General features: G+C 35.8%; 2 protein-coding genes across 4 annotated transcripts in view; both read left to right on the top strand.

The window, feature by feature from the left end:
* The window catches only part of lim2.5 (lens intrinsic membrane protein 2.5), a 425,704-nt gene that overhangs the window by 362,224 nt on the left and 51,354 nt on the right, over positions 1–12,126 (top strand). The window lies entirely within an intron of this gene.
* Positions 2,426–12,126, top strand: part of etfb (electron transfer flavoprotein subunit beta) — a 458,646-nt gene continuing 448,945 nt past the window's right edge. Inside the window, 5 exon segments of one of the 2 annotated variants that reach the window (NM_212998.2) lie at positions 2,439–2,508; positions 5,307–5,465; positions 8,217–8,375; positions 8,858–8,920; positions 11,761–11,919. In NM_212998.2, the coding sequence (NP_998163.1) occupies positions 2,455–2,508; positions 5,307–5,465; positions 8,217–8,375; positions 8,858–8,920; positions 11,761–11,919 (594 nt within the window). In that variant the 5' untranslated portion in view covers positions 2,439–2,454. 2 annotated transcript variants of the gene reach the window in all.

The raw sequence follows: 12,126 nt of genomic DNA, 5'->3' as shown, positions 1-12,126 counted from the left end.
ATGTAGTTTAGTATCAGGAATAGAGAAATAAAATTGTGATTTGAGTATTTGATTTTAACCTAAAGCATTGGTCACCAAACTTGTTCCTGGAGGGCCGGTGTCCTGCAGATTTTACCTTCAACCCTAATCAAACACATCTGAACTAGCTAATCAAGGCCTCACTAGGTATACTTGAAACACCCAGGCAGGTGTGTTGAGGCAAGTTAGAGCTAAACCCTGCAGGGACACCAGCCCTCCAGGACCGAGATTGGTGACCCCTGTTTTAAAGGGTCTGATCACATTTCTGCTAAATTTCAGAACTGGTCAGAAAATAACAAACTCGTTTTATATACAGTATGTATACAACAGGGGTGTCCAAACTTGGTCCTGGAGGGCCAGTGACCTGGAGAGTGTCTCCAACTTGCTTCAACACATCTGCCAGGAAGTTTCTAGTACAGTGGTGGGCAAACTCAGTCCTGGAGGGGCAGTCTCCTGCACAGTTTAGTTCCAACTCTAATCAAACACATGCTTATAGATTTCTAGTGATGTTGAAGACACTGATTAGCTTGTTCAGGTGTGTTTGATTAGTGTTGGAACTAAACTGTGCAAGACACCGGCCCTCAGGACTGAGTTTTCCCACCCCTGTTCTAGTATATCTAATAATCTCGGTCCCTGCAGGGTTTAGCTCCAACTTGCCTCAACACACCTGCCTGAATGTTTCAAGTATACCTAGTAAAACCTTGATTAGCTAGTTCAGATGTGTTTGATTAGGGTTGGAGGTAAAATCTGCAGGACACCGGCCCTCCAGGAACAAGTTTGGTGACCACTGTAATAAGGGCTTGATAAGCTAGGTGTGTTTGATTAGGAACTCTCCTGAAGTTAGGGCACCCTTGGGATACAGCATATCGTTTTTTTTACTCTTCTGAAGTACTAAATTATGTTTTATTGTCAAAAAATAAAAAGTCTAAATTACAATATAATTTTTAATATGGAAGAAATGTAATCAGTATGAGGTTGTGTTTCCCAGTAGGCTACTGGGTTGTGGCTGTAAGGGCATCAAACATATGCAGGATAAGTTGAATAAAAGGACCAAGCCAAAGGAAAATGAATGAATGAATAAATATTATCAGTATTTTATTGATCAATTTCCCAAGGACGATATGTTGCCACGGTGAAAATAAAAATGAAAATTAAATAATTTCATTTATTTATTCATTTTCTTTTCGACTTAGTCCCTTTATGTAATCAGTATGAGGTTGTGTTTCCCAGTAGGCTACTGGGTTGTGGCTGTAAGGGCATCAAACATATGCAGGATAAGTTGAATAAAAGGACCAAGCCAAAGGAAAATATGTATATTTCTTAGACTACATTTATGTGCAATGTGTATATACTGTAAATTTTCTAAATTTTCTTTTTTTCTTAAACCCTACTATTTTTTATATATATATTTTATATTAATGTTAAGCACCTTGGGTCTGAGAGTAACGCAATTTCGATTCTCTGTATGTCTTGTACATGTGGCTGAATTGACAATAAAGCTGACTTTGACTTTGACTTTGACTTTGACTTTGACTTTATTAATCTGGGGTTGCCACAGCAGAACTAACCACCAACTTATGCAGCATATGTTTAATGCAGCGGATGCCCTTCCAGCTGCAACCCATCACTGGGAAACATCCATACACACTCATTTACACACATACACTATGAACAATTTTAGCCTACCCAATTCACACACGTTTTTTGAGTGGGGGAAACCAAAGCACCCGGAGGAAACTAAATATTGGCAGATATTTTGCCAACGGTGTTTTATAATTATATTGTTAATCTGGTTTTCATTTCAATTTCCATGGTTTAACGTTATTTGACTTATTTAAAATAGGCAGGAATTACCTTCAATAAATCAGTTGAATAAAACATGTTACGATTTACTAAACCTCAAATAGAAAATCCAGAAAACCGATTTTTTTTCAATAGATATACAAAGTACAAATACATCATTATCGTTTACAATTCATTATTACTATAAGATGTTTATAATATCGTGTTTACTTTTGCCTGGTATCCTTTCACTGACCAGCAGATGTCCTTAACGTGCTGTTTAGCGCTTCATTTTGCGAATATTGTTGGTTGTTTCGAAGTCAGATCAAATTTCACTTCTGTCATCACTTATTTATACGTATTTCGTAATTATAGTGCGCTCTATAGGTGCTGTCAGTCCTGCATTTAGTCACAGGATTCACGCGACCTTTAACCTACTTGTGTAGGAACACAAAATCAGTCGGTTTAGTCAGAGCGCAGGTACACTCAGAGTCGCTGATTGGCCAAAGCTCAGCTTCTGATTGACATCTCTATGATCTGCGCATTTCTATTGGCTGTCGGAATGGGCGTACATTAAAGCCCGCCCTAAACGGTGTCACAGCAGCACCGCTCCGGGTGGATTTTCCTACTGAACCGTCAGAGCAAAGATCCACGATGAGCGCCCGAGTTCTGGTCGGAGTTAAACGGGTCATTGACTATGCAGTCAAGGTATACGTCAAATTATCTTCCAGCAAACTCAATCAGATGTTTTTAATTATGAATAAACACCTAGTTGGCTTAATTTGTACGCCATATCGCCAGCTGTTCTGTTGAATGGGGTTTGAGGAGTGTTGTGTGATGAAGGTCAGCGTTAATAATGTTGTTTTTGTAATTAATAGTTGTTGTTTTCAAGCAAATCTACTTACAAATACACACTCGCAGTCTAAAATATGAGCTGTTTTTGTTGTCTAACTTGTCTAAGTTAGTTAGTTTTGTAAACAAGTACCTGAACGGGTTGTGTGACATAACATTATACATCCAAAAAAGTATCCAAACAATTACACATGAACTAATGTTTTAGGAATTCATACTATGTAGTATTAAAATAAGACGGTTGGATCGAGTTTATGCTTTTAATAAAGTTGTTATCACGGTTATATTAAAGTTGAAATTATTTGTAAAACCTCTATTAACATCTATTGTTTTCTCTACCTAAAATTGCACAATTTTTCTATTTATGAGCAATTCCAGAATTTTGGATGTGACATTTCCAGTAAAATGTCAAAACGTAAATTCAAACAGAAAGTAAATGTTAACATTATTATTTTATTTTATTTGATATTTTCACATTTATGAGGTAAAAAGTGTCGTTATGGATGTAACATCTCTTCATTATGTATGTGACAGATGTGAAATTGCCACTTTTGTGACTTTGGTAAATCAGATAGAATACTTTGAAAACACTGACAGATGCATTTTTTTAGTATTTCTAAAGTACTTTAAAATACTTGCTAACACAAAAAACCCAGAAATGGTTTCCGTATTTTGGTAAGAATTTTTTATTTTTCATGACATTTGCATGGAATTGCTCACGTATATATATATATATATATATATATATATATATATATATATATATATATATATATATATATATATATATATATATATATATATATATATATAATTCATTCATTTATATTTATATATTCATTCATTTGTTCAAAGGAATCTACAATGCACTGTGTATGACAGTGTATCTGTTGAATTTTTTGAACATTTTTTCAGTTAAATCTATTAAAATTGAATGAGAAAGGGGTAATCTATTAGTAATATATTATTGTTATGTTATATATTTATTTGATATATTGTATATTATTTATTTTTAATTCAAGCTGACATTAAATGAGAGCAGTTATAATCATTATTAATAAGAATTATTGTTATTATTATCATATTTTTTATTATAGTATTTTAATAATAATTTTATGGGAAGCAGTATCAACACTCACAGTACAAATGTGGCTGGGATAAGTTTATTTTCAGGATATAAACTGTATTGCACAAGCAAAGGGCTTTTATGCAAGGTAATTTTAATTAATATTAATTAAGTATTCAGGGTTGTATATGTGGCCAAATGTGTCATAAACACTGCGTTCAGTAAATGCCGTAAAATATCATCCCTTTTCACTCATTAATTTGTCTGACTTCTATACGAACTAATACTAAATAAAGTTAAAGATTAAAAAATAACCAAAGTAAATGATAGTTTTCTTAAGAAATTAGGTGCATTTTATTTTTTTATTTATTTTTTTTGTTGTTGTTTATCTAGAAGCAGCAACTTTGTTCTGTAGACTTGTACTCTTCTGGTTGTTGCCATTATAAATAAATCAGATAGTAAATGGGTTGCTGTGTGTGTTGTTATTTATTGATTGTGAGATCATATTGATCAGCCAAGTTAATCAGCACAGTGTCAAATGTCCAATCTTACTCTTTAAAGATCATTTTCTTCAGCAGACTCCAGTAAAAAGTAAAAAGTTCACCAAAATGTTATTTTGTCACCCCCAAAAAACTTCAAGATTAATGTTGTTTCAGCTCATTTTATTTAAGTTATTTAAACAAGCAGCAGAAAATCTTTTTTTTAGTATGAGCCAAGTATATTCAACATATACAAGCTTGCGTTTATGTTTGGAGGTCATAGAATTGCAGATTAGACTAATCTATGATCCAATAATCCTAATATATATGGATATTGATTTGGAGGTATAATGTGATGTTGATATCAGCTGTTGAGTTGCTGAAAGGTTATTGTGTGTTGTCTGCACGCCTTAGATTATGAAAGAAGCTTTAATGATATCAGAGTCTGTCTGTGTCCTTCATGCTACCTTTGGCTTAGTATTTGAACAGGTCTTCTGAAGTCAAACATATCGCCTGTTAGTTAAAGGGACAGTTCACCCAAAGGTGCTAATCTGTCATCATTTACTTGTTGGACCCCGAGTTTCTATCTTCTGTTAAACACAAAAGGAGATGTTTTGTAAAATGTTGGAAACCGTTTATCATTTACTTCCGTAGTATTTGTTTGTTTATTTTTTCTACTAAGAAAGTCAATGAGGACAGGATTTTGACTTCCTTTAAAACATCTTGTGTGTTTAACAGAAGTAAGAAACTCGTAAAGGTTTGGAAACACTTGAGGGAGAGTAAATGGCGAGTAAATTTACATTTTAAATAACTGAGTGAACAACCCGCTTTAAATACACAACGCTGTGCATTAAGGCTGAGTGATATTGGAAACTAAAACAGACAATTCAATCCATTTTAGTTTGGGATGATTTTGTACTGGAATGGATCTGGGTAGGATATAATACACAAATCACAAGCATAGATACTGTAGAAATAGAGCAAAGCCTTCAGTTCAGTCACCATCTTTATCCTTCGGTGTTGTTATGCATGATAATGAGCTGACCCACATAAGTGTGAAAAGTCATATAATGGCATTGTGTTTCTTGTTTTGCCATTCTCCCTCTCAGATCCGAGTCAAGCCTGACCACACTGGAGTGGTCACAGACGGTGTGAAGCACTCGATGAACCCCTTCTGTGAGATCGCAGTGGAGGAGGCTGTCAAACTCAAGGAGAAGAAGCTGATTAAGGAGGTTGTGGCCGTCAGCTGCGGCCCTCAGCAGGTCCAGGTAACAGAGACCCTAGTGCTGGATCCGAAGTCTCACCCTTATACTAGGGCTGCCCAATATATCGATTTAACAACGATATCGCAGCGAGTGATTCCACAATATACTCCTTCATTTATATATGTACTCTACTTCAGGAGTCACCAACATGGTGCCTGTGGGCACCAGGTAGCCCGCAGGGCTCGAAATTAACCTTTTTGCTTGGTAGCACCAGTGCTCCTTACTTTAAAAATGGAGGCGCATCAGCCAAAATTTAGTCGCACCCACCAATTATGAGCACCGTTACTACAAGTTTTATACAAACAGATTTATTGTATTTGAAATCAACAGTAATCAAACTAACAAGCAAATATATATATATATATATATATATATATATATATATATATATATATATATATATATGCGTGCGTGAGGAAAATATGTCTCAACGAAATCCCGTTATCACAAGAAAATAGATTTTTATAACATAACTGAGTGACCAAAGCATACACGGAGCGCTCACCGGCCCTGCAAGCACTGCTTGAATGAATCTGTTAACGGTATAACGTTAACTGTGCTGTTCTCACAAGTGCTGTCTGATATTGCACTGATGCTTTTGACTTATTATATGCATACGTCATGTTAATAGCCATACCGGTCTTTTCATGAGTAAGTTAGCGATATTAATTTACTCAGTGTAAGCCCGTTTGCGATGGTGTACGTGGTGTTAAATTTGACATATAGCTGCCCCTTGCACGGCGGACAGCATCTGGCAATTATATGAAGGATTAAACAGAAGCTCTCGTGATAGATGTGGCAAACAGTTAACGTTACCTGAAAACTCCATCCCACAGACTTTTTATAGTGGACTTGAAGCCAACAGAAGTGTTCTACTCTTGGAAAAGTGTAGATGGTGGATTAACATTCAGCACATGATCACTAGTAAGATGTGTCATTATTTAACTGTAGATGCCATGGTTTCTAAAACTAAATCTGTCCGCGTTATCTTCTTTCTCATCTTTAGCGCTTTAGTTTTCCGCGGTAGTAGCTCTCTGTCATCCGAAACCAGCAGGCGCTGACTGAGTGATTGACAGCTGATATTAACCAATCATTCCCGTTCAGTGCTAGAGCAGTGGTGGGCCAATAAGAAGAGCGCGAAGGCGGGGCAAGCATTACGGACTTGGCTTTGTTTACTGCAGCAAGTTGACATGACAACTGTTTTAAACCATTCCTGAGCGCTGCGTTTCGCGTTTCAAGTGCAAACAAAGAGCTTAGAGATGCATTCTGCATGAATGTCTCCCGAATCCACGCATGTGGTGAACATTTTGCAGTAAAAACTGGTCGCACACAACAATTTTAAGCACTCGCAGCAATGCTCCCAAATATATTTTAAGATCGCATAGATAAAATTTCCGGCGCATATGCGACCAAAATGGTCGCAATTTCAAGCCCTGGCCCGCGAGGATCACATGAGTTGCCCGCCAGCCTGTTCTAAAAATAGCTCATCATAGTGCCACTTACCAGAAAGCTGCATCTAATATATATTTTTTTACCTTTTTTACTTTACTATAAAACACTTTTTAAATCACACTTGCATTGGTGTAAAACTGAAAATGACATGAAGTTATACTGTATATAAAAAACTATTTCAGACAAATGACATGTTGCATATTGATATTTATCAGTTTCCTTGTTAAATCATTGTTGACAACTATTGTGAGAAATCATTAACATGATCAGTGTCTTCACATAGATGAATATCATTAATTATTAATAATAACATAACTAGTAAATTGAGCAAATCTGTTATTTAAGTGTGCATCAAACTGGTAGCTCTTCACATTAATGGATACCCAAAAAGTAGCTCTCCGTTTCAAAAAGGTTGGTGACCCCTGCTCTACTTTATCTTTTGCTTTTAATTGGTTTATAATAGTTTTAATGCAAATGCTCTCCCCTACAAAATCATTCCAGTCTATCCAAACCAATCTGCATGCTAGGGTCAGAACTTGGCATCAACAGCACGAAATCATGGATCCATCCTGCCTTGTATCAACAGTTCAGACTGGTGGTGTAATGGTGTGGGGGATATCTTCTTGGTACACTTTGGGCCCATTAGTACCAACTGAGCATGGTGTCAACGCCACAGCCTACCTGGGTATTGTTGCTGACCATGTCCATCTCTTTTTGACCACAGTGTGCCCATCTTCAGCTATTTTCAGGAGGATACCGCCATGTAATAAAGCATAAATCATCTCAGACTGGTTTCTTGAACATGACAATGAGTTCTCTGTACTCAAATGGCCCCCACATTCACCAGATCCAAATCCAACTGAGCACCTTTGGGATGTGGTGGAGCGTGAGATTCGCATCATGGATGTGCAGCCGACAAATCTGCAGCAACTGCATGATGCTATCATGTCAATATGGAGCAAAATCTCTGAGGAATATTTCCAGAACCTTGTTGAATCTATGCCACGAAGGGTTAAGGCAGTTCTGAAGGCAAAAGGTGGTCAAACCCGGTACTAGTAAGGTGTACCTAATAAAGTGGCCAGTGAGTGTGTATCGCAGAAAGTTAAAAAAAAAATCAAGCTGTAAGTTTTTTTTTTTTTTTTTTTTCAATGTCGTTGTGGTCAGACTATCTACTATCACAGGAGTACATTAAATTGTAAAATAAACTAAAAATGGCATTGTCTCAAGTAAATTGACGTTTCCTTTCCTACATTAGGAGAGAATATTAAATCGCATTTAATGACAGTGCTATCTATTTTGCAGGAGACAATCCGGACGGCTCTGGCCATGGGAGCAGACCGTGGCATTCATGTGGAAGTTTCCGGAAAAGACTACGAGACTCTCGGCCCTCTACAGGTCTCCAAGATTTTAGCTGCTCTCGCTAAAAAGGAAGAAGCCAGTCTGATTATTCTGGGGAAACAGGTAAATGACACTCATAAGCTGTTAATTACTGTGCAGTTTAAAGACAATATATGCATTAGGGAAGGAACAGTGGTTCAGTGGTTAGCACTGTCGCCTCACAGCAAGAAGGTCGCTGGTTCGAGTCCTGGTTGGGCCAGATGGCAGTTCTTTACGAAGTATGCATGTTCTCCTCGTGTTGGCGTGGGTTTCCTCCTGGTGCTCCAGTTTTCCCCACAGTCCAAACACATGCGCTATAGGTAAATTGAGTGAATGAAATCAGCCATATTGTATGATTGTGTGTGTGTGAATGAGAGAGTCTATGGGTGTTTCCCAGTGCTGGGTTGTGGCTAAAAAAGCATCCGCTGCGTAAAACATATGTTAGAATAGTTGGCGATTCATTCCACTGTGGCGACCCCTGATATATATAAAGGGACGAAGCCAAAGTAAAATGAATGAACAAATGTACATACACTAATGAGATGATATTAATATACATTCAATAGGCCATAGATGATGACTGCAATCAAACTGGACAGATGACTGCAGCTCTACTGGACTGGCCACAGGTATATCATTTACATTATTTTATGTAAAATAGTTTAAAATAATGTAATAATTACAGTTTAGATTGTTATCTCCTTAATTATTACATCTAATTTAGTTAAACTCTTTGTAGGACACTCATTGGAAAAAAATCTGGCATGTTACTGGGGATATTACAGCACCTTTATACTAAATTATTTGGTGTATTTTCAGCACATCTATACATTTTGTTCGATAATAAATGTCTAACTGATTTATTTTATCTTTGTCATGATGACAATACATAATATTTGACTAGATTTTATTCAAGATACTAGTGTTCAGCTTGACCTTCCTGTTGTGTTTGGGTCAAATTTGACCAATGAATTAGGGCTGTGCAATTAATCGAAAATCCGATTTCGATTTCGATTATGGCTCCTAACGATTATGAAAAACCATTAATCGAGATAAACGATTATTCCATTATTTACCGCCCCCTTTCCAGTTGTCCTCACTTGTTGCTCTTAAAAGCACGAAAGACCGCATGCTTATGTATGTGCGGCGTGCTGACAGTCAGAAGCATGCGGTCTGCACTTGGTCTCATTGTGACGAGCACAGCACACACATGTAAAGTAATTAACGCGAGCGCTTTAATGTTCAAATAGGTGTCAAAACACGGTGTTTAGTGATTATTCATATTGACCCTCATTTTGTAATAAACAAACGAGTTAAGAATCAAAAGACACGTGAAAGCGAAACCATTAAAGTGACAGAGCACAGCTGCCGCCTGTTTTATGTTTCTTGACTGAAAACTTTTGTAGCTAAAGTGTTTTTCTTACGGCGAAGATGCTAAAAGCACAGTTTGTTTCATATTTTTATTTTATTGTATTTATTTCTCTTTCCTTTGCAAGGAGGAAAATAATATACGCAGTTAAAGTCAGAATTATTAGCCCTTCTGAATATTAGCAACCTTTCCCCCCCAATTTCTGTTTAATGGAAGACTTCCGAACATAATAGTTTTTATCATTCATTTCTAATAACCGATTAATTTTATCTTTGCTATGATGACAGTACATTATATTTTAGAAGATATTTTTTAAATACAAACATTCAAATTCAAAGTGTGATTCAAAGGCTTACTTAGGGTAATTAGGCAAGTCATGTATAACAGTAGTTTCTTCTGCAGACAATCAAAAAATATATTGCCTAAAGGGGCTAATAATATTGACCTTAAAAGAGGTTTCAAAATATTTAAATTTGCTTTTATTCTAGCCAAAACAAAACAAATAAGCCTTTCTCCAGAAGAAAAATATTAGAGGAAATACTGTTAAAATTCCTTGCTCTGGTTAACATCATTTGGGAAATATTTATTTTAAAAAAATTCTCAGGAGCGCTAATCATTTTGACTTCAACTAATAATCATTTGGAATAATCGTGATTACAATTATGACCAAAATAATCGTGATTATGATTTTTCCCAAAATTGAGCAGCCCTACGATGAATCACTCATAAATATTGTGTTTTACATCTGATTGCCTCAAGGCCTTATGATATCCTCCACACTATGCATTTGAACATATAAAAGTTATGATCAACTCTTTCATTGCATTTTGAGTGTTTAATCAACCTTGTTACATCTGTGGTGTTCCCGTTGAAAAGTGACAGCCATAGGAAATGAATGGGTATCCAGGCTAAATTCATTTACCAGACAGAAAACATCCCCACATCACTCACTCACTCACTCACTCACTCACTCACTCACTCACTCACTCACTCACTCACTCACTCACTCACTCACTCACTCACTCACTCACTCACTCACTCACTCACTCACTCACTCACTCACTCACTCTCTCTCTCTCTTTCTTTCTTTCTTTCTTTCTTTCTTTCTTTCTTTCTTTCAGTCAGTCTCTGAGTCCAGCAGGAGCACTTTTAGCGTAGCTTAGCAACAGATATTTTATTATATTAGACTGATATTATCTTACTCAAAAATGACCAAAGTATAACTAGTGCTAGTTCTGTGTCCATGCTTACTTTATATACCCTCAGTCACTATTCCCTATGTTAGTACACTTGAAGGACTGAAAATTCAATCACTCAGAACACAGGAAAGCATAGCATTTTGTTAGTGCTTTGCTGGTTGATAAATCATTCAGATGGATTCAAATGTCAATTTCTTTGGTCAGACCCTGTGATAGTTATTTCAGCGAGCAGTCTATTAGTAACGAAACAAAGTATTTTGATTTCTGTCATCTATTGTTCATTTTGTAATATATTTTCAGCACCTGTTTTTATTTTCATTGCAGTTATTTTATGTCTAATTCTGTAAATTCATGTTAAATACTTCTTTGAGACATTGTTCACAGCTAAAGAATGTTCAATAAAAATTTGGTGGAGAAAAATAATTTTTGTGCTAATATAAGAGCAGTTAAAACAGACCGGTCAATTTTTGACTGGGAACACTAAAGTAAGGGTGTGAACACGATAGGAGGGTTAAAGTGACATTTAAAGGCTTGACTAGGTTAGGCAAGGTGGTTTATTCTGTAGACAACTGAAAAAAAAATATTCAGGGGCTAATAATATTGAACTTAAAAGTTTTATTCCAGCAAAAGTAAAATAAACAAGACTTCCTTTAGAGGAAAAATATATAATAGAACATACTGTGAAAAATATCATAGCTCTGTGAAATATTTGAAAAATGAGACTGTATATAGTTCTTTGCTCGAGAAAGGGTCTTTAAAAAATTTCTTTGTTTAGAATTTAAACAATCCAGTGTTTTACCATGAGTTGTGTCTCTTAGAAGATGTTATTACTGTTAGGAATATATATCTATGTGCTTTTTCTGAAATGTTTAAAGATTAATATTATGCTGTGGTTTTCTAGGGCACTTTTGCATCTGAGGTGGCTTTTGAAGCTGATAAGCTGAAGGTGGTGAGAGAAATTGATGGTGGATTGGAGACCATTAAGATCAAATTGCCCGCTGTAGTGACCGCTGATCTCCGGCTCAACACTCCCAGATACGCCACGCTGCCCAACATCATGGTACAGCAATGACAAAACACTACATTCAGTTGCTCAAAACACAAGGTTCAATTCAAAAATATGCTTTAATCAATCTATTATATACATTTTGAAAAAAAAAATTATATATATATATATATATATATATATATATATATATATATATATATATATATATATATATATATATATATATATATATAATTGTTTTCTTTTATGCCAAAAAAG

The sequence above is a fragment of the Danio rerio genome, chromosome 16 (genome assembly GCF_052040795.2).
Source record: "Danio rerio strain M-AB ecotype USA chromosome 16, GRCz13ab, whole genome shotgun sequence".
Classification (NCBI taxonomy): Eukaryota; Metazoa; Chordata; class Actinopteri; order Cypriniformes; family Danionidae; genus Danio; species Danio rerio.
The sequence above is the reverse complement of the archived record's forward strand: the minus strand, read 5'-3'. Positions and strand labels throughout refer to the sequence as shown.